Genomic DNA, 24,240 nt, shown 5'->3' on the forward strand with positions numbered 1-24,240 from the left:
CGACAGTTCCAGCTTTTCCGGCTTTTCCGGCAATTCCGGCTTTTCCGACTTTTCTGGCAATTCCGGCTTTTTCGGCTTTTTTGGCGTTTGCAGCTTTTTCGGCATTTCCGGCTTTTCTGACAGTTCCGGCTTTTCCGGCAGTTCCGGCTTTTCTGGCTTTCCCGGCAGTTCTGGCTTTCCCGGCAATTCCGGCTTTTCCGGCTATTCCGGCTATTCCGGCTTTTCCGGCAGTTCCGGAATTTCCAGCTTTTCTGGCAGTTCCGGATTTTCCTTACAATCTCTCCTCCTACTAAAACCCAAAGACAAGTAGAGAGAGGAAGAGATCCAAGTGTGTAGAAATGACTTGAAGTCCTCTTCTATTTATACTAAAACGTAGAGGTTGAATAGACATCACTGTTGGGCTTCTGAGCCTACATAAGTTTCTGGCTGACTTAACAATTTGTCCATAACATAAATAAATTCATAACTTCATAATTACTTATCAGAATCGGATGAACTTTAGATCAATCCTACACCTCTCAATGAGAGGGATCCAATAAAAATATCAGCTTCCATAAATAATATAACCTGCATGGAGTTTGGCCCTAGTTGCCAATTTTAGCAATATGCATCAGGAATTAACAATTGGAAAGGCACACCTACCTTGAACAAATATGGAATGCATGCAGTCAAAAAGAATCCCGCATATCATTAGTAAACAACAAGAAGGATTATGAAGAAGACAACACCTCTAATGCCTATTTTGCTCATCACAAGAAGAAGGGAACATTCAAGAAGTTCAAAGGACCAATTCAAGATTGAATGCTACAATTGTCATAAGATGGATCACTACAAAAGTCATTGTCATGAAGATCCAAGGAATAAGAAGAGAGAGAGAACATGCAAATGTTTTCGATGAAGCTCCACCTAAGAGAAACAAGATTGAAGAATCTGAAATCAAAGATCTATTTGCCAAAGACTCTTAGGGAATACTATCCCTCGCATATCCTTCTATCTTGAGTTTGTAATGTTTTCTTTTATGTTTTGATTTCTAAAATTTGTAGGTCTAATATATATCTTGTTAGAACAGTTTTAGATTGTTTAAGTTGTAGGTGTCCCTCAGAGAGACTAGATTAAGAAGGAGCCTTCACCATTTTACCAGAAGATAAATATATTGTTCTTTGTTTTATCTTTCATGTTTGGTTTCCTCCTCACTTCGAGATTTGTTTGTATTATATACTAATAACCTTTTCTTTGTATTTCCTCAGTTAGGAAAGCTTGCAAAATGCACAAATGATATGGAGGAGACCCCAAAGGAAAGACTTGAATCATGAAAGAAGTCTTGTTGCAAAGGAAGCCCTTCAAAAATTGATGTCCTACAAGGTTTGTTAAAGAACAACTCAAGATATGTCATAGACTACAAGATTTGTTGCAAAGCCTTCTTTATACAAAGGTATGACCATTTTTCTTTTGACATTTGCATTATATTACTAACTCTCTGTGCAAGGTTTTGAATCATAAAGATTCTTTTTCGGGTAATTAATCATTAGATTGGATTAAAATGTATTGTTATGCCTAATGGGAGAAATTGTTGTGCTACTCCCGCCCTAGTTCTTTCAAATTTTGAGTGTGCTCTCTTCCCTCGGCTCCCGGGGCCTCCTGCTCCTGGGGCTAGCTGCCCTGTTCCTGGCCTGCGATGGCCCATTTGGAGCCTCCTCCTGTGGGCAATTCGATCCCAACCTCTCTCTGAACCTTCAGCTTAGCTAGGTGAAAATGCAGAAGCTTTTGCCTCTCTGCTCTCCTCCCTTGGCCCTTCTCGACCTAGGCCTTCAATTTCCAAGTTTGTGAAGAAGATTGATGAAATACCTGAAATAATCCTCCCTCCTTCCCTCCCTCGTTGTGTTGCTCTTTCTCTCTTTGAGTGAGGACTAGTTGGACATTTTACTGACCTCTGGCCCTCTCCCCGATCAGTTCTCAAATGGGTGGAAAAAAATTGGGCCTCTTCCATCAAGAGGAAAATCTCGATCAGGTTTTGTGGAAGAGGTTTCTTCACATTCCACTTCGAAACAAAAGAGGACAGAGACTTAATCTTCGGAAATGGACCATATTTCATGGACTCAAGAGGGCTTTATCTCAATAGATGGACTCCGGACTTCGATCCAGAGTTGGCTGTGCCAATTTGGGTGAGGCTTCCACATCTTCCTCTGCACTGTTGGGGAGATATATCTGTAAAAGCAATAGGAAACGCAGTTGGGAAATACAACGACAGAAGTGAGCCAAAGGAAAACATGCACGCATGCACAATAATATGTGTGGAAGTTGACCTGGGGAAAGACTACTGAAAGCAGTCAAGATCAAAGTTGATAGTTGGGTACACATTCAACAGCTGGACTATGAACAAATTCCTTTCAAATGCAAGGTATGTCATGAATATGGTCATTTTGCTAATAGATGTGCTAAAAAATAGGAAATGGAAGAAACAAAAAACCAGGACCCAAAATGGGAGCAAGTCAAGAAGAAAAATTCAACTAATAAATCCTCCTCCCAACCTTCTTCTGCCTCTCTTCTCCCTTCTTCGGCCCTTCCTCTTCTCCCCCCCTCCTCTCCTTCTTTGCCTGATCCCTCAAAATCTCTTCCCTCTCCCTCCTCATCTTTATTACCTACTTCTATCCCCCCCCTTCATCATCTCTATTGGCATCTAACCCCTTTTGGCTCTCTTGTGGAAACTGATCTTCCTTCCTCCCCTCCTTCCCCTCCTCTCCTTCCCTTCCCTTATATTCCCTCCCCTTCCTCTCCCATCCTCTCTCATAGCCCTCCTCCTCCTTCTTTCGACCGAATAATCACTCGAACGTTATCTAAAGATCTTCTCTCCTCCCTCGACCACCCAAAAGGGTTCAAAGGAAATCCAATAAAGAAATCAGAGATGAAGCTGCGGCAAAGGAAATGGCATTGGGCACCCAACAACCATTGGATATTTTCTTAGAAAAAAGCAAGGAGAAAAATGTTCACCCCAACAGAGGGAAAGGTCCCTCTACCCACAACCCAAACTAATAATGAATATAGTCTCTTGAAATAGCAGAGGAATGGGAAGTATGTCAAAATTTAATGCAATGAAAGACTTAATAGCATCAGAGAAACCTGGTTTTTATGATTCAGGAGACAAAGATAAGTGAAAAGGAAATGGAAATAATGACCCAAAAAATAAAAAGTTATGAAGGAACATCAATTCCAACGATCGAAGCTTCAGGCGGAATATGTACATTATGGAAAACAGAGAATTGGGAGTTGACTCAGCAAAAAAAAGAGTTGCACTAGATAAAAACAGATTTGAAAAATAATAAGTCAAAAGAGATATACTGCATAATTAATATTTATGCCCCTAACCATTGTAGAGATAAGGAAGCATGTTGGATCTCTTTAAAAAATTATCTTTTGCAGGTTCAAAACAGCAGCATAATTCTAGGAGGAGATTTCAACTTGGTATTGAAGGCAGAGGAGAAGTTTGGGGGGGGAATATTATGCTGATCCATCAAGGGAAATGGTAGAAACAATTATGGAAACATGCAACTTAATGGACATGCCCCCTAGCAATGGGAAGTATACATGGAGCAACAAAAGACTTGGTAAAAATAATATAAACGAAAGGTTGGACAGATTTCTAATCCAAAACAAAATCGCCACCTCCCTTAGTGATATAAAATCAAAAATCATCCACAACATAGCATCTTATCACAAACCGGTGGTGCTTTCACTAGGGATGTTGGGGAACCTTGGCCCAGCTCCTTTCAGATTCAGCTCCACCTGTAACGACAGTGAAGAAGTCTAAAAGATTATTGCAGCTGTAAGGGCAAATCAAATTATTGGCTCCCCAAGCTATGTCTAGGAATCAAAACTTAAAGCCCTGAGGAAAGAGCAGAAATATTGGGCAAAGAACGATAAATTAGAAACACAAAAAAGGAAGTTAGAAATAACAAAAAAATTTGAGAGAATTCAAGAGGAAACGCAGGAGAGTTTATGGCAGGAAAAGCAAGCGTATTGGGAATTGTACAGGCAAAACATAATGGAAGAAGAGGAGTGGCGATTAAAATCTCGAAGTCTATGGCTTAAAGCAAGAGACAAGAATATAGCCTTCCTTCACAATATTGCTAGGATAAGGAGAATTCCAAATCAAATAGACAACATTAAGGATAAGGAAGGTAAAGAAGTGAGAGGGCAAGAGGAAATAAAGAAGGAGGCTTTCAGATATTACAAAAATCTGTTAACATCCTCAGCAGAAAATAATGAGTATGAAGAATTTCTACAGCACATCCCAAAAAAAATCAGCGATGGAGAAAACAATGAATTCACCAAAGATGTAGAAGAAAAGGAAATTGTCGTTGTTGTTTGGGATTTACATCCGGATAAGCCCCCAGGCCCTGATGGGTTTCCAATCTCCTTCTATAAAAATAATTGGAACATCATTAAAAAAGATTTGATAAAAATGATCAGAAACGTTTTTGGAAAATACAAGGTAGGAGGATTTACAAACTCCTCATTTCCTGCCCTAGTTCCAAAAGAGTTGAATGCAAACACATTTAGCAAGTTCAGGCCTTTTTCTCTGTGTAGCTCCTCCTACAAAATCATTACAAAGATTCTGGAAAATAGAATAAAAGTAGTGCTTCCAGAAATAATCTCAGAAAACCAAGGGAGATTTGTTCCAAGGAGACAAATTCTTGACAATATCCTGATAGTACAGAAGCATTGCACTCTAGCCTTCTCAAAAAGGAAAAAGGAATGATTATCAAGTTGGACATGGCAAAGGATTTTGACAGGGTCAATCTTGGTTTCCTCTCGGACGTTCTACAAAAATTTGGATTCTCTAAAAAGGGCAATAGATATAATTAAAGCTTGCATTGTGGGACCTTGGATAGCTCCCTTGGTTAATGGAAGACCAAGCGAATTTTTCCAAAGCTCAAGGGGGCTTCGACAAGGCTGCCTTCTTTCCCCTTTTCTATATATCATCATGGCGGACTCACTGAGCCGAAATCTAGAGAAATGTAGACAAGATCGGGCTATCACAGGACTTTCAATCTCTCTGGAAGTAAAAAGCATAAACCACTCTCTATTCACAGATGATACTTTGGTTATGGGAGGGGCCTCATGCATTATAGCAAGAAGAATCAAAAAGGTGTTCAAAGCTTTATGGAAGCCTCTGGAGGACTTCTAAATAATCAAAAATGCAGAATTTTTGGTTGGAATACTCCTCTCTGCTCTCTCCAAAAAATATCACAAATTTTAGAAATTCCTTTTCAAGAAAAATGGAGCCATTTCCATTATCTTGGTCTTCAAATCTCCAAAGAAAATCTAAAGACTGAGATATGGAACAAGTACATAGAGAAAATGAAAAAAAAGGTGCAGAATTGGGGAATGAACTGGCTCAACATGGCAAGAATGGTGGTTTTAATCAAGGCATTACTCACAGCTCTCCCAATATACCAGTTTGCAGCAATACTAGCTCCGGCAAGCATTCATAAACAAATAGAGCTAGTAATCAGGGGGTTCCTGTGGCAAGGAGGTAAAGTAGAAACAAATAAGCTCAGCCTAGTGAAATGGGATCAAGTAACACAACCATATGAGAAAGGAGGTCTGGCTATAAGACTTCCTGGGATAATGAATTTGGCATTGGGAGCAAAAATAACATGGAGATTTATAACTGGGGAGAGTAGTTGGTGTAAGAAAATCCTGGAAGCAAAATACATGAACCATAACCAAATAGTATTACTTGATAAAGGTTTCCTAATAAGGCCCTACTCCTAGGTCTAGAGTTTGATCAAAAAGAGCCTTTACCTCATCAAAGAAAATCCCTCCAAGATCCCTGGGAATGGTAAATTTACCAAAATATGGGAGGACAGAATAATGTAAAATCCGCCTATAACCTATCAAGAAAATCTCCATGATTTGAGAAGGTGGATGAAAACAAAAGGAATCAGTTCTTTGGAAGACATCTCTCATTGGAGTGATAGAGATTGGGATGATTGGAGGATTCATAACCTTCCCCAATGCCTTGTTCCTCAATGGAGGAATTTAATTTCTCTTCTTAAGGGTGCAGCACCTTTGAGCCAGGACACAAAAGACTCTCTCAAATGGGATCCTGATGGAGGGGATTATTCAGTCAAATCTGGATATGCCACCATACATCAACAAGCAAATCGAGATTGAGATCACTAGAGGGATGCATGGAAAATAGAAATCCTACTAAAAATCAAAGTGTTCATGTGGACTCTCCTCAAAGGCAAAATTCTAACAGTTGATAATCTTAAAAAGGAAGGTTATGAAAGTCCTTCTCGTTGTGTCATGTGCCAAATGTATGAAGAAAGCATCCAGCATCTCTTTGTGGAGTGTTCTTTCACAAGAGATTGTTGGCTATTGCTAGTAAGACCTCTGGAGGTTCGATCTCAGCAAACTCTGCCTCTGCATGAGCTTCTATCAACTTGGAACAAAAAGTATCCATATACTCTTAAAAAATAAAGAAACAGTTAAAAGATATTGGATGAGTTTGCCCTCATTTATGTGTTGGCAAATTTGGTTAGCTAGAAATCAGAGGATTTTCAAAGACCGCCCTCCAAGCACCAGGATTGTTTTGGCAAAAACCTAGAGCATGACAACAGAATTTATCACTTCCAAAGGAGCTAAAACAATATATGTTAATCATATTCAACATGAGGAAATAACTTGGATTGAATTCGTGTTGAGCAAGCAAAAAAAAATAAACATCAGAAATACTCCTATCAGCACTCATAATTGGAAGATCAGACTTAAAAAAGAGGAATTTAAAATATGGTCAGAAAACTTAAAAATACCTTGTTTATTGTTTGATGGTGCTTCTAAGTCTAACCCAGGCAAGGCCGGAGCAGGAGGATTTCTTTTCAATCCAGGAGGAATAAATCCCATCACTTATGAATGGGGATTAGGGGAATATCCAACAACATAGCAGAATCATATGGTCTCCTATTGGGAACAAAAATCTTAAGACAGCGTGGCATGAAGAATCCAGTCATCATGGGGAACTCTGCCATAATTATTCATTCAATGGTGGAGAGAAGAAGCCTCAAGAATAAGGTTCTGAGCCAAATAACAAAAATGGTGGAAAAAAATTTGCAGTATCTTGGACAAGTCACTTTCAATCATATCCTAAGAGAAAATAATTGTACTGCTGATAAGCAGGCTAATCTTGCAGTTTCTCGTCCTATGGGAGAATCCAGAATAGATAATGAGACTGCTCAAAAACCAATTCCATAGGACCTCAAGCCACCATATGCAGAGAACCGCACTCAAGTCAAGGACATCAAGGTGGGTAACAGTCATTTCAGCTTGAAAAGCAAGAATTCAGAATCACGGGAAAATCAGGAAAATCTCCATGGACAGCCAACATAGTCAGATTATGACTCCCAAGCACATAGTAGCGACACAAGCTTCCCGTGATATGCTTATGATCATTATTTTGAAGTGGCCCTCAACGCAGCTATATATTCATCCCCTCCCTTCGATCGATCTTAACTCCTTGCTCCATTTCCTCACTGTTGTTTTCCTATCCCCGGGGTCCGTTATCTACGTCCTCCTCTTTTATCCTCCACGTCTTAGTAGCTGTGTTCACCCTTTCTGTTTTCGTGACTATGCTCCTTTGGTGTATCGCTCATCCTCTCTGTCTTCTCTGGTCTTTTCTCCCCTTTTCATCTCTTGTGGCTGAATTTCAGTTTTAGTTCTTGGCTTATTCCATTGCTTCTGAGGAGAGTCATTTTAATGTTCGAAGTTTTGTATCCCTTTCATTGGCAGTTGTTGGTCTCTGTAGACCTTTCTTGTGGTGGTACTCGTTCCTCCTCTCAACTGCTTCTTGCCCTGTTTTTCCTTTTTGGAGAGTTCACTTTCATTTCTCAGCAATCATGGAATGGAATCCTCTGGCCAATATTTCAAAGTGTGAGAACTATGCCATTTGTAGATCTAACAAGTACATGATCGAACAGATAAGAGAAACGGTCAAGGATTTTAAATTTGATGCTGAGTCTGAGAATTCCTTCCTTAAGAGATAGTTGGATGAGCAGAGGAAAGAAATTGCAACTCTAAAACACAAGTGTAAGCACATGGATGACACTATCAATTATCTAAAGAGTTTACTAATCAATCAGACGGGAGAAAACTCTAACTACCAAAGCAGCAAAAATTGGCCTCATCCACAGTTGGACCCCTCAGTCAACAAATTTTAGATGCTCAATTTCCATTCCACTCCTTTCCGCTAAGTTCTTCCTCTAATAGTTCTCTATGCTCTGTAAATGTAAATTTCTACTGAAACAGTTCGTTCGAATTTATAAGGATAGTGCAATAGGTATTCTCATAATCAAAAGGGGAAAGGCATGGAAGATAGGGACTGTTTTCCCTCTGTTTCTCTTCCAGGATGCCTCTCTCCATTTTGCCTTGATGTAATGGGAGCATGTCTCCTTTTTTCTTTTTTGGAATAGAAAAACTAGTAGTTGACTCTGTTAAAAAAAAAAAATTAACCATTAGATTGAATCTACCCTTGTTATATTCTCTTGTTGCTTGATCATTTTGGTGAAACCCTAACCTTTAGGGTTCACTGTAAAACCCTAGCGTCTTTATGCTAAGGATATGCCAATGTTGATTATGAAACCCTAGTCTTCTTGGGGTTGTTAATGAAGTCTAGAACATATATCGAAATCCTATTCTTTTAAAGTTTAGGGTTTTGGTATTTTTATAGTAAAACCCTAGTCCTATAGGGTTTGTTGTTAATATCTAAATGAAACCCTAGGATTTGTAGGGTTTGGTATATTAGGGTTTATGAACAACAATCCTAGGAAAGAAATACTAGGTGTATATTCTTCCGCATGATTGAAACCCTAGTTTGGTCAAAATTGTTGTATTCATGTTTGTATATTGGGTTTACCTAGTAGGTATGGATATTGATATGAGATGTTAGTACATGATAATGAAACCCTAGATATGTATATGCAAGTATGCTCTTGATAGTTGATGAAATCTAGGGTATATAACAAAACCCTAGTAGAGATTGATATTCTAGGGCATGATGATATTGTTTTCGATTATTGATATGATTTAGCTTTGATGATAAAATCTAGGGTTTGCAACAAACCCTAGTAGAGTCTGACATGTAAATTCTAAAAGCATATTGTTGAAACCTTAGATGTATAATACTATGATTGGATTGTTATCTAAGGCTTTGTGTCTCGAAGATGGAGTTTAGTGTTTATGACAAAACCCTAGTAAGGAGTTGAAATCTAGTATGTGAAAAGGTGTGATCCTTGTTGATTATGAACCTAACTAAGTTTAGGTATTTGATGTCTAAAGCTTGAATGTTTTGATGCTTCCATTGTAATGACATGATTTTGATATAGTTGACTTCATGCTTCTATATATTTGTATTTGGTTGTACTTGTTATTAAAGTTTTGCAAGTAAACAATCTTCAAGATGTTGAAGATGTTCGTAATTGAAGATGATAATAATGATGGGCATGATGAAGGAAGCTATAAGAATGATGATGATCAAGATGACTTTGATGACATGAAGTATATTTGATGTTGTTGTTCTCCCTAAGTTGAGAAGGAGCTTGGATAGACGAAAAGGTATATCTCCCCAGTTAAGAGGGAGGGCATATTATGACAGTGACAATGAATAACTTGAAGAAAGAATGAAACCAAAGTACTACAAATGGATATTCGTGATTCATGATGTTACAAACAAATACTTGAGAAGTATTGAGGTTGTATTTGGTGTTATTGAAGAAGTGAAAGAAGAAAGCTTCTGACAAGCTATATCTGGATAACTTGATGATGATGTAAGTAGCATTAGGACAATTGATGACCCCGAAGGTTTGCGTTTACTTGTATATATACATGAAGGTTTATTACTGATTGGGGTTGTGATTGTGCAGGATCTCTCCATAAGAAGGTCGAATATTTGAAGCATGCTTGGAGTGGTGGATATATTTGTTTTAGTTTATAAGGAGAGATGTAAGCATCTGGGGCTGAGTGCCTAATGCTTGGGAGGACATTTGGTCGGCCTATGTGTTGATGTCTAGATCCCAAAATAGGGAAGGTGGAGTTGGTCATAGAACTCTAACCTTGGATACGCACCTAGATCCCTAGGTTGGTATTAGAGTGGAAGCCTGATGGTACCTATAGAGGCTGAAGCTTGGAAACACCCTAGTCTCACCCAATTAGAGTACCCTAGTTAAGTATCTAACCTGTAGCATTGCGTGTGATGTGACTCTTCATAGAGTATATCACTTTGAGATCTTCCATGTATATATGTAATTACGCATACCTCCCTAGTTAAGAGGGAGTGTTGAAGAATGTAACTAGTATCGGTCTTCATAATCGTATTTGAATCATGATGTAATGTATTTGTCAAAAGAAGGAAAAAGAAATTGACTTATTAAAGCATGGATTTCATGCTTGGGTTAATGGTTCTTAGGATAAAGCCTCCATTGTAGTCTTCTAGGGTTTATGTCAAGTGTCCTTGTCCATATCATAATGTAAAAGACCCTTCTTGGGCTTCATTTGTCAAAAAAGAAATTTATTTTAATGAAAAATAGGTCTTTTAGGTCTCCTCCACCATGTCGGCCTCAAGAAGGACAAGTCGGCCTCATTAAGGGAATTCGACCTCACATAAACACTATATAAAGGCAGCTATTCAACCTCCTTTGGAGCATCAACTCAAGAAATGTGATCTACAGTTGTTGGAGACAAAAAAGTGTGAAATTCAAGGAAGAGGAAGGAAAACCTAGCAAAGGAGAAGCAAGTCTTTGTGAAGCATAAGAAGTTGAATTTTCTCTCTCTATGTCTCACATGTGCGAAGTTGCTAGAAGGGCTGAAATTCTGAAGTTGTTAGGGTTTGAAATTTTGGATTGTAGCGAAGTTGTTGGAAGGGCCGAAATTCTGAAGTTGTTGGGGTTCGAAATTCTAGATTGTAGCTGGGCCAAAATTCTGAATTTGTTGGAGGTCAAAATTTTGGATTATTATTGGGCTATAGTTGCTAGACAAAAAGAAACTACAGAAGTTTGTTGAATTATATTGGAACGTTGACTTGGTGGAGGAGGAAGGTCTTTTGGGTCTAAAGTCTTGGTCTATCTCAATTTGATTTACTAGTGGAAGAGTTTGACTGGGTTTTCCCCTATAGAGGGGTTTTAGCCCTGGCTGAGTGCCTACATCTGGGGTCGTTGATCTTCATGTTTTGATTTGATGATTGCTTGATGAAAAGAAGATAATAAGAACATAAGAAAATATTTCTACATTTCTAATTTTCTAACACTCGTAGGGGTTGGGATGTTTTCTTTGAGTCCTTTTACTTTGATAAACGTCATATGCATGAGCCTTGAGATTAGGTTGATGGCCTCACATGAGAGGGTGGAACCCAAGTTTCTCTTGGTTTTGATTTATCCCTTGCCACTTTTTTGCATTTTAACAATTGGCACATGCTTTTAAATCCTTTCTCTCTGCCACTACATCAACATCTAGGCATTTACAAGCCCCTCTTCTCATAGCATGAGACAAACAAGGAACTAGTACGAAATACTAGCAACAACGAAACAAAATAAAGGATAATGAATATGGGACAAATGGCAAGTGTTAAGTATGGAAGGATGTGAACGCACTACCTTTAACAAGGCCTCCTATTTGTGCCCCTCCTAAACAATGAAAGAAAAGCCCCAAAGTGCTTGCACTTTACTAGAATGAAGATATGAACACCAAGGTGAAATTAAGGCAACAAGTATAACTTCCAAGCATCGTGATCCATTGTCTGATTTCAACCCATGATCCTTACTTTAAAGCCCTAAACATCGCACGTAAGCACTTTGTATGAAACAATGGCTAATGTACCTCATGGTTGCCGACTTACCTTCATTGGAAGAGCATGTTAATCAAGTGGATGAGCTGATCAACGAGTGGGTGAGAGCCATCTGAGAAACTGTTATCTGAGAATCATGTGAGACTGGTAGCTAAAAATCTGCGTCATGGGAGAAAAAAAATTTCCTAGGGTTACCCATGTGTATGGATGGGTAACAGGCCTCACCCATTTTTTTCGCAAGTACAAGAGCACAAAAGAATGTGCATGTCAATGGAGAGACTTCTAAAACCCGGTTACTATGATGCAAAGAGGGTTGTCAATCTGCAACAAGTGCTTGCAGGTAGTGGTGCCTGACATCAATCCAACAACAGTTCTGTAACCTTGCTGAATACCTCAGTATGGCATTTGTTTAAAGACCCATATCCACGGGAATTAGTTTTGAGATCGATCTCCAGAAGTGTCTGTGCATCACTACGACTCCACATACAGCCCCATGTTTGAATATTTACCAATAACATAGATACTTTTCCAAATACCCCAGTTTGACATTTTGGTTAGGATCCATCTACACATAGCTGGTCTTCAGGTTGAGTTGCAACTTCGTGTTAATGTACAAATATGTGTTTTGTAAATATTTTAATTAGAGATGAGACACGAAGCTTCGTTGAAGGTTTTGCTTCCCAGAAACACTCTATTCATAATATTTCATGCGATTATAAATTTTAATATGTTTCTATGAATTTCTTATTGGCAGTAATGCAGAAAATGCAGCAGGAAAGCTAATACTCACGAATCATAGCGGTACAGCAGCCTGTGCGCCTGCCTGGCGGGGAGCTTAGCCATTCCATCAGCATATTCGATATAAACATACTTGACAGCATCCGAATGACCATTGGAAGTATTGGGAGTATCATATCTAACCCCAACGAAGCGTCCAATGCCAACCTTCTTGTGCACAACATAATCACCGGGGACCAGAGTCTCGGGATCAATTGCATACGATACATTGTTGTTGTTGTTGTTGTTATTCCCTTTCAGCTCTCCCTTTTTCAGCTTCTGCAGACCCTTGTGCTGTTGTTCTTTCACCAGCTTTATATATCGTTCTGTTTCTTCTGGATTCGGCGCTTCTTTCTCTGTACTCTTGGTAATTCTGTTCTCTTTCTTCAGCCTTTCGTTGAAAGAAGCAATTGGGTCTGTGTCTTTTGATTGAGAAACTCTTCTTTTTGAGGAATTGGAATTCAGAGAAGGGTTTTGTGTGTAAACTGCTACGGCTGTACAAAGCTTTCTCGGGCATTTGTTTTCTGTGTGTTTTACTGGAATTGAAATAATGGTGAAAGGATTCAGTGTTAATCTTGTCCTGGGTTTCCATGCCCGGTGATAAAAGATTGATCTGCTATCGATATCGATAGTAGTATACGGATATTGTTTGTCGTGGAATGTATGTAGAAGACTGATTATTCTAACAGAGACCATAGTGACCTTGCCAAAGTTTAGCAGACTGTCCCGACCAGTTATCAGTCCATCTCGACGGCAGGATGAAGAGTGACAAATGCTTACTCGCATGCATACCTTATCCGCCCCTAAATAAGCACCACACAAGATCTTCAATTATTACAATTTGTGCACCCCAAATATGAATCGAAATTCGAATCGAGGATCAATTAGATAGAGTCCGCTGTAATAGCTCAATTAAATGCAGGGCAAATGACCAAATATGATTAACCGATATGAAAATGAAATGAAATTTTAATTAGGCTAAATATAGTTTATGGGATTACTAGTTTCTTTTCTTTAGTAATTCAATTTTTTATTATTGACCCAATCTTCTAATAGAGAAGATAATTGACTATAGTTACATTAATCATAATGTGGTTTGTTAATAATATAAATATGTTGTTAATATGAAAAGTGGGGAATAAGGTTTTGTGAATGCAGTGAATTTTTTGTTTAAGTTTTGGATTGCATGGTCAATTAGTTTAAAATTTGATTGAATATTGGGAAAATTGTAGTTTTTAACCATGAACCACACTAGTTGGTTCGAAACGCGTCGAAAAATGGTATTCCATGTGATTTTCACCAAAAAATCTCTCACAAACTTGATATGGATCACAAAAGCCTGAACTCTATTGTTGAGTTTATACAATAAGGGTTTTTAAGAATATGATTCATTTCTCTATTTAGTAATGTAGCTTAAGCAATAAAACATTGTGATCTCATCAAGAATCATATTCTCAAATTCTAATTAAAAATCCAAAAAATCACCTCATTAGATTACATCTTTGCAAATGGCATAGCAAGCTAAGTGGGGTTTAAATATAGGTAAAAATTCCATGTTTAAGTGTGCTTGAGCCAAAGCAATCTTGGGATGGGTGACCTTTCTCGGAAGTCTTGGTTGTTAGGGGCAAGTTTCAAAAATGATGGTTGAAGCTATGTGATTTATTTCTCTAGTCTTGATCCCACTTCTTCACCGTTGTGAGCATCCCCCAATACAATGAGTGTTAAGTGAACAATTCAAATTCTTGAGAAATTGGTCAGTATAACTACTTCTCATGGGACTTAAGTACTTGAATAATGGCTTAATCAATGCTTAAAATCCAAAAAAAAATGTATTTCAAAGGAATAGCTAATCTAAAGAATCATTATCGATTGGGCGGATCACAAGAAGCATTTTTAGCAAATATGAGCCAATTGGAGATAAGTGTTAATGAGATTGATTATAGGTATGTCCAATGGTTTCAAATCACGCTTCTAAACTAGGAAAAGGATGAGGGCATGGTGATCCAAGGGTGTTTGCATAAAGGAGTTAGATTTTGTTGATTATTTAGATGATTTGTATAAGGAGTTCAACATCTGGACAGCTCCTCATGACTTAGGAACTTCTAGTTCCTTGGGACTGAGAAATCTCAAGACAAGTTCCCTGGGGTCAAAACTTCTGGAAGAATGCAACATTGATACTTTGTCAAAAGTGGTTAAAATCTATTTGAAAACTCAAGTTATGCTCCAAACAAGTCATTCACTGGAGTTATTATGAATAGTATATGCAATTTAATCTTCAATGCATGGGAAACAATAGAGATATTCTCATGGATCAACATTGTAAGTCTTGGACTCAAATGAGAGGTTAATTATCATAACATCTCAAATTTGCATTCATCATTGTGAGTTTGATACTAGCGCCTCTTTTTAGATTATGGTTTTGTGCCTCTTTTGCAACCTAAAACATCTATAGTTGAACCCTCGTTATTTCCTTCATTTAATTGTGTATAGGCAAGCTAGAGTTTTCTAGGTCCCATTACTACCCAATTTAACACATCTCACTAAGGTCCTTACAAGATGCTAAGGTGGTTATGCACAAGACAAGTGCCACTCTTTAAACCAACTCCTACAAACCCAAGGGTGGATTCCCTACACTAAATACCCTCCAACACAGTTAGTAAACCAATGCCTAATAATACCTCTTAAGTGATGGAGTCTAGGAGTTAATTTCAAAGATCTTGTTGTTATGAAGATGAAAATTTAACTGCAAAAAATGTAAACCAACAAGAAAATAGCAGTCTAATTATGGAAAATAAGCCTTGGAATAGCACAAAACTTGAGTGTAGGAGCCCTTACCATGTTTGAGATGAATGTCTTATTGTATACCTTCGTAAATGGCTAAATATGAGAAATTAATTTTCTTAATATCTAGAAGAAGACATTATTGATACTTTGTCGAAATTGGTTAAAAATTATATTAAAGCTTGAGTTATGTTCCCAACAAGTCATTCACTAGAGTTAGTATTAATAGTATAGGCAATTTAATCATCAATGGGTGGGAAACAATAAAGATTTTCACATGGGTCAAGGTTGTCACGTATCAAACTCAAATGAGAGGTTAGTTATAAGAACATCTCAAATCTGCATTCATCACTATGAGTTTAACATTGGCACCTCATTTTGGATGAGGGTTTTGTGCCTCTTATGCAATCTAAAACCTTTATGGTTAAACCCTTGTTATTTCCTTTATTCAGTTGTGCATAAGTTAAATCGAGTTTTGTAGGTCCTATCACTACCCTTTAAAAAAATTTCTCTAAGGTCCTTACGAGATGCTAAGGTGGTACCACATAGGACAAGTTTCCACTCTTTAGGCCAACTCATAGAAACCTAAGAGAGGATTCTCTACACTAAATACCCTCCAACAACGTTTAGTGGACTAGTGCCTAATAATATATCTTTGGTGATGGAGTTTAGAAGTTACTTTTAAAGATATTATTGTTCTGAAGATGAAAATTTTGATCGTAAAAAATTCAAACTAGCAAGAAAATAACACTCTAGTTATGGAAAATAAGCCCTAGAAGAGCACAAAACTTTACTATAAGAGTCGTTACCAATCTGGAGATGACTCCCTTGTTGTGTATCTTGGTAAATGGCTAAAGATGAATAATTATTTTCTTGTTTTGTAACTTTAGATCTACAAAATTGCAAAAAAAAAACACAAAAACTAATAAGTTAAACCCCACTTGGTAGCCACCCACAAGCTTATAAATACACTTAAAGGTTAGATCTAAGAGTGGAAAAGAGAAGGCAATGAATGAATGAATATATATATATATATATATATAAACAACCCATACCCAAAAACAAGTGAGTAATTTGAAAGACGCGACAATCTACAAAATGTTACTAAGTGAAGAAGTTGAAACTGTGATTTAATTTCCAACAAGCTAGAAATTGATTATTCACTTCAAATAATGATGAATTATTCCCCAAAAGTGAAAAAATTATAAGGGTTCATAAGTAAATACTTTTTTAGGCTCAAACACTTGGAGGAGGGCCTCACATACCACTCAAATATGTTATTGTAAATTGTATTGCAAACTTGTAAAACTCTTGGACAACCCCTTGAATTTGCTTTAGATTGGCTTTCTTACACAAGACAAGCAAGCTATACATTTTTTGGGCCAAAAGGATAAGATTCAAATATAACTCAAATGATAAACTAGCTAAAAAATAGAATTAAGCTCAAGCTAATGAAATGTCTTGAAATAAAATTTGGAAAAAGTTTTGGATTTTTTAAGTATTGGTTGGTGAGGTGAGGCTTAACTTGACCTTGCAAATTACCTTTTACAATGTCAGGTTATGATTACAATTCCTTTTATGTTAGCCATGTATTTTTGGGCTAAGATGTGAGTTTGGAGTTTAAGATGATGCGTCAATGCCTAAATTGAACTAACATTGATGTCCTCTTAAAATACCTCCTGTCAATGGATCAACTATGCCAATAAGGATTAGTCCAACAATTAGAATTTGATAACTCTCATCCAACAAAGAGAAAGTGAGGATTGACGCCCTAGGCTTCCTCTTCCATGTGACTATGTAGCCCCTCAATGGATCAATCCACAAGCTTTATGTTATTAAAAAAAAAAAAACTACAAAAATCTTGTGAAATATGATTTTTACATGGCTAAGAAGAAAGAGAATATAAAAATCAATCCACAAGACATTTTTTTTGCACCAAAAAAGTTCTTATTATGACATGATGATCTCACAATTCAAAACAATAAATACAATGAGGGACTAGCCTTATATAATGTTCTTTATAACAGTTAATTTGAAACCCTCTCACAAAAAATGAGTTAACTTGTCATCCACAACTTGGAGACCAAGTCTTTGCAATGAAGAATAATTTTTTGCATGAGAAATATCTCTCAATAGGGGTTTGAGTTGCTTGGATAGGTCATACGGCTAGCATAGAAGGCTTGGTTTTGCTTGGAAGAGGCTTGATTTAGCTTTCTTTGACTTGATTTGTCTTGAAAAGAGGCTCGCTAATATGTAAATTGTGGTGGTTATTCCACTAAATAGTTCATCACAACATATTTGATAAATATATTGAAAACCTGAAATCTACACTATGAGGGTTAATTTTCATTAGATTCCTCGATTTATTAAATCATTGTTTCTACTTATGCATACAATATATGAAACACAAAAAATAGAGAATAGTGAAAAAAAAAAAGTGAACGCTCACAAACCATAATGACATAAGATATGTTATAGGGAACCCTTATATTAAGCCCTATGTAAGCCTCATGTTAACCCTAAAAAAACCATATTATGCCCTAGATAATGAGGGATTGCATTTCTATTATTATATTGTTATGTAGGATAGAAGCTTTCATGTCCCATTTATTATAATTGTACCCTTTGTCACCTATATATACATTAAAGAGAGGATCATCAAATCTTGTCTTATACATTATATTCATTGTAAAAGGATGTTTCCCCATCTAATATGACTATAATTATCGATTTCTTATCATTTTTAATGTGCAAGGTTTATAACATTTGGTATCATAACACACAAACCTAGGGTTTCGCCGTGTCAAACACGTCATCCTAGGATTTTCATTGTAACTTCTTGGGAAGCTTTATACGGTGAAATTTGGAGTATATTGAGGAGAAATATCAAGGAACGTCTAGTTAAAATTTTATATATTGGTTTTGGTATACTTTTGGGGAATGCTCCAAGGGTTCTTAAATGATCTTGAAATCAGTTTCAAACAGGTCAGTTTTGCGTTTTTCCTATAACTTTTTTTTTGGGAGATTTCAAATGGTGAAATTTGGATCTTATTGAGGCAAATATCTTAAGGAACATCAAATTAAAATTTTGGACCTTGTTTTGCTATACCTTTGGAGATATGCTCTAAGGAATTTAGGATTCTTGAACACTCCTGAAATTAGTTTCGAGCAAGTCTGTTTGGCATTTTTCCTATTAATTTTTTAATGGGACATTTTATATAGTGAAATTTGGATCACATTGAGGCGAGATCTTGGGGAATGTTTGTTTACGATTTTAGTGTTTGGTTTGATGTACTTTTTGAGATATTCTTCGTGGAAGTTAGTGTTCATGAAGGATCTTGAAATAAATTTCAAACAATTTAGCTTGGTAGTTTTGACATAACTTCCTTTTTGGGAATTTTCACGCTGTGAAATCTTTAGATATCTTAGGAGACATGTAGATGTACCTCATGTAAAAAATTCAAAATTATATTTGAATAATTGGACATGTGGCGTCCTATACAAGTTTGCTCATGGGAAGAGACAAAAAATCAACAAGTTTTCGAAAAGTTACTGTAACTTTCACTTGCCACGCCAAATTCTAGTGGTATATGTGGAATTATAAAGAAGATATATCAAGGTATTACATAAGGGCTCAAACTTACAAATATATCAAAAAAAGGTCATTCAGTCAAACGTTGGACACTTAATCTGTTAAGGTTATGGTGCATTATGTGGACAATTACTGGAGGTCTAAGAAACCTTGGAAGTTCAATCCAACAGTGATGATGTTGTATTTATATGTATCTCGACTTTAATGATACTGGATTTGGTGTTATAACACACCCTCTCCTAGTTCCCTCTCTAATATAGGTTAAAAGTAGGTCGTTACCATGTTGACCCAAAATCCAAGGTGTTGTTATGGAAATGGGGTCTAAACATTTCAATTATTTCAACCAACTTAAAGCCTCAAATAGACATACGGTTGTGTTCGTATCGACAAGACAATTCTAGTGATATAATTTTTTTCTTCAATTTGACCTCTAGATCAAGAGATATGATTGTTTGAATTTCTGACAAATCAGAGGGCGCAAGGTGCCACGTTGTCAACCTGGCCACATGCCAACCCTGTGACTATCCTAACCAACCTACTCGCGCCACCTAGAAATGGTACATTGGTTGTCGACCCCTTCATGGCATTAATCTTTATAATCTGCATGTATTCTTATATTTATATAAACACCACCTATACCTTCTAGGCACATGTTATTATATAAATTTATAATAGTTTACAGACTATCAATTATTGGTAAACCTTACGTTACTCGATTTCATTACCCTAGCCCTTAAAACCTTGTCATTCACAAATTGCTCCAAGGTAGACCTCCCATGTTGACATGTTTGTGGGTCCACCCCTACACTAATGAATGGATTATCGGCCTTACATGTATGCCACAACGTCCCTGCTTGCATCATCCTGCACCATTTAAGTGCCCTCCACCATTGAATTGTCGAGGTTAGACCTCCAGGCATACGTGTCCTAGCGGTTCACACTATTACGCTAACAATGCTTCTGGTTGGTCCATGGATTCTCGCTCCCACTTAATAGTTCTAACAACTTTTCTCTTGCCAAGAAAGCCCAATGTTGAGTCCTCTCGACTCTCTCGTGAACACTGTGCCTCATTACCTCTGGGAGACAGACTCCAAACCTAAGATATTCACGTCGACTGTCGTGATGTTTCATGTTTGAGCGAGTCCCACTTACCACTTCTCAACCTTTGCAATAATTCCTCGGTGCATGGAAATTGGGTCTCTCGTTGGTAAATGCATGACCTCCAAGCTATCCCAACATATTCCATGATACATGCCCCGCTATGATAACTCGGTCCCCAACAACCCAATCTTTCTCTTGCACGACCATTTGCAAGCTTCTAGGGTGGAAGCTCCAGGTTTACGTCATCCCGAGTTTCCCTTGGCCATTGATCTCTCTAGCTCGATCTTGACCATTCACTATGTGAGCGTTCACTCTAGGTCATGACCCACAACTATATGTCTAGACATGGGTACTCGAGCGAGGAAGTTTATTATCAATAAGGTTCTATGTGAATAATCCTCCTGCACGTTATTTTCCACTGTAATGGAATGCATTTGGGCTGTGAGAGGCTAAGGAAAACCCTTCTATGTGCACATTTACATATACTTGGTCGAGGTCATGGTGGTTCAATCTGATACTCGGGTTGTATAGAACCCACATAGATTCATTTATGAAGAGCCCAACCATGGCTTAACCATTGTGGTTCTACAAATGTATGGAACTACGCCAGAGCTTAATTGTAGCCATTAAGGGTTTATGAAGCATGTTATGGAGTTATTCCTCTTGAGCTTACTGTCATGCGGAAAGAGTCGTTAGTGCGGACACAACCGACCTCCCTAGAAGCAAAAGCTTTCTAGTGACAAACAAGACAAATAAAGCTACCTTTCTCTAAACATGCATTGCAAATACAAGTAATCAGGGGATCTTTAACATACCTTTAGTCCAATGCTTAGTAGTAGTCCAGCCTCGCCGATCCGGATGAGCTCCTCCTTCTCTTCGAAACCTGCATTCACTAACAAGCCAAAAGATTAAATAACACCTGATAAACTCATAAAACAATACATATCTATCATATAGACCAAGGAGTATATGAAACAAACCATGAATAACAATCTGTTGAGAAAAATAAGTTCATTTGTATTAAAAGGTAACAAAAGGAACCATTACAACCTGAGCCTTGGTGTTGTGCAAGTCCCTCCTAGGGTCCAGCAAGAGTTTTCCTTTACTTTGATCAGCTCACCCACTCTCAAATAAGGCTAGGAAAGGATGGGAACCTCTCCTCTCAAGCTTTACAAGGGAGTCCTAATTCCAGCAGCATCTACCCTTAGGAATGTTCGGCTTTCAACCTCCCCTCCCTCTGGCCCAATGCCTGTATTTATAGTGTTCTAGAGGAAGTTATTCAGGTCCACCATCAATGGGATAAGCCCCTCTTTGGACCAGTAGGTGGTGGAGGATGAGCCAATTCAACATCCCTTAATGCACCCTTATGTTCATATCTCCGACCTTTCCCAGTACCATAAAATTCAGATGGAAGGCCAACATAATTAGGTTTCATATTCAAAAATAATTCTTCATAAAATAATTTTGCAAAATAATGTGGAACCTTATCATTTCATGGAAACTTTTCATATGCTACAAAGAACCTATCATACAAATGGTGGGCTATATTAGGGTGCTTGAAATATTTCACCTTGAGCATCTTTCTTTTCATCCCTTATTTAAAATTAAACATAGATTTTGCATGTGCTTTTGTAACCATTCTACCTACTTCAGCCCATTTATCGGGACCCATCACGGTTTCCTTTCTACACCTCAACATATCTATAAAGAAATCAGTTGTTGGTCCAAGGTTCTTGTAAATATCAAGAAATGAACTTAGAGAGTGCACAACTATTTCTAAGCTTTGTCAACTCTCTGCAGGGAGCTCCAAACTTGCAAGATATTTCTCCAATTTTGAATAATGAGCTATGCACCTCTATAACGTACATTGTTGGACATTTTTTCCCAAGGAAGCTCATTAAGAATATCAGATGGATCGGTGGTAGTTGGCATATGTTCTTCTTCTTGAATATTTACTTTGATCAAGATTTTCACCCCATGCTTCAATATTTAGTTACATAAATCTAAAAACATGTGAATGTATTTATACACCTGTAAGATAGACATGTACATGTATATGTACATACAATTCATTTACATGTACAATTTTTATTTATTTTTACATTTTTTATTATTATATAATTTACCAAATTGATGAGGATCATGATGATCCGATTGAGATTCATGACCACCCAAAGATGGTTGAGCACCATCACACCCAAGTACATGAGTTTATAGAGCTTGTTTACCACTGGGAGAATGTTGACCACCCTCACGTGACGACATAGTGTGAGATGTTAAAAAAATAGAAATTATAATAATTTAGTTAAGTTAAATTGACAAAAATTTGTTTAATATATGTACATGTATATATGATTCTATCTATTTATCATTTAAGAAAATGCACATAAACATATATATACCATACCACGATGATGTGAATGGTGGTCCTCCATTGATTAATCTGGTACTCTCTTCGACCTAGTGAGATATGTTGCTAAAAAAGATGGAATTTATTATAAATTAATAAAGCTAAATTGAAAAAAAATCAATTCAATATGTATGTACATATGATTTTACAAATATCCTTTAAGAACACACACACACACACACTCATATACCACCATCATGATGTAACAAATGATGATCCTTCCCCGATTCATCTGATAATCTCCTCGATCCATGACCAATCTCATCAGCATGCATAGAAAGTCGCCCTCTAGTTGATGCATGAGACTCAATTGATGCTATATCTCATTTACACCTCAAAGAATCAAGTGGTAACTGCTCATGTGATGATCCAAACCCTCGATCCCCATATATATATATGATCTTTAAAAAAAACCCAAGTTACCTCATGCATTTAAAAATCTTTAAAATTGTTATTTAAAAAGATCAAGAATTCAAAAAATTGATAAGACAAATAAATGTAACTATCTAAGGGTTTCTTCAAAAAAATTTGATGTAAATTCTTTATTTCAAATATACTCAAGACTAAAACACAAATTCTGAAGTGCTCATTTTGATAATTAACTACATTTTTTTCTAAAACATGTCAAATTCACCAAGTTGTGCTTACATAGTGGGGACACACTTAGTATAGTATTGAAAGAAACACATGGTCATTAAAAACATACACATATCAAAGATATCTTACAATGTCCATCAATAAATTTGGATGGAGAGCTTCTTGATACCAATTCATCTTTTACACACAAATATTGAATTGGAATTACCTCACACAATAGATCACTAGTCATCCTATTAACCTTTGCACAATGTCTTATGCTAAATAATTGAAATTTACTAGCAATACTTTTTGCTTCTCCATGCAGTTATTTTAACTTCTCCTTTTTGACTTGGTATACACCTTCATCTAGTTGCATACAAGTCCAGGATTGGTGAAGACTACAATTCCATTGGACCCATACTCCTTAGTTGTTCCTAAGCCTTCTATCAGTGCAATATAATATGCTTCATTATTTGTTGTCCTTCTAGGTACATTCTTTTTCATTTGGAAGAATTTGTTCATCGCAATATTGTATAGCACATAAGTAATCATGTCTTGTTCTAGATTGGGATAACAAGCAACTTCCTAATGTCCATTTTTTAAATATGTTTAATGGGTTTTCTGATCCATGGAAAAAACAAATTCAATAAAACGAATACTATATTTCTTTTTTGCAAATGCCTTAGATTATGGGAGAATGATGAAAAATAAATATATATTGCGATGGAATGATGGAATATTACAGGATCTATTGTGATGAATTGTCCGAGTATAATAATAATGGCAATTTACAAATCAATGCAACTGGGAGAACATCTTAACAAATGTTCTCATGTTGGAATGCACAAGAATAACATTCAAACACATGCTACACTACATTGATTTTTGATGATGATAAAATATTTTTAATTAAAAAAAAAGTAATGTGATTTTCAACCCAAGCTAGGGCCTCAAAGCCTCTAATAGTTACTCCTTTGACTCTCCATACCCCTAAGACTAAAATAATTAATAGTACTTCCATGCCTAATGAGATTCCTTCACTATTCAATGAATATTTTACTTATCAAGAGAATACCAATCCTTGAAATTAGATATATATTGTCATGTTTATCAATTTTAAGCTATACTATACTGAAGGTTAACCTATCAATGGATATTTTCCAT

General features: G+C 36.9%; 1 protein-coding gene across 1 annotated transcript in view; it reads right to left on the bottom strand.

The window, feature by feature from the left end:
- The window catches only part of LOC149200281 (putative ATP-dependent helicase At3g02060, chloroplastic), a 204,424-nt gene extending 190,988 nt beyond the window's left edge, over nucleotides 1-13,436 (bottom strand). Inside the window, exon 1 of the mRNA XM_089400897.1 lies at nucleotides 12,627-13,436. Coding sequence (XP_089257023.1) covers nucleotides 12,627-13,399 — 773 coding nt within the window. The 5' untranslated portion in view covers nucleotides 13,400-13,436. The remainder of the gene's footprint in view (nucleotides 1-12,626) is intronic.
- Nucleotides 13,437-24,240: the final 10,804 nt, after the last annotated feature.

Source organism: Pinus tabuliformis, chromosome 2_1 (genome assembly GCF_031772625.1).
Source record: "Pinus tabuliformis cultivar Carrire ecotype Pingquan chromosome 2_1, CPIR1, whole genome shotgun sequence".
Taxonomy (NCBI): Eukaryota; Viridiplantae; Streptophyta; class Pinopsida; order Pinales; family Pinaceae; genus Pinus; species Pinus tabuliformis.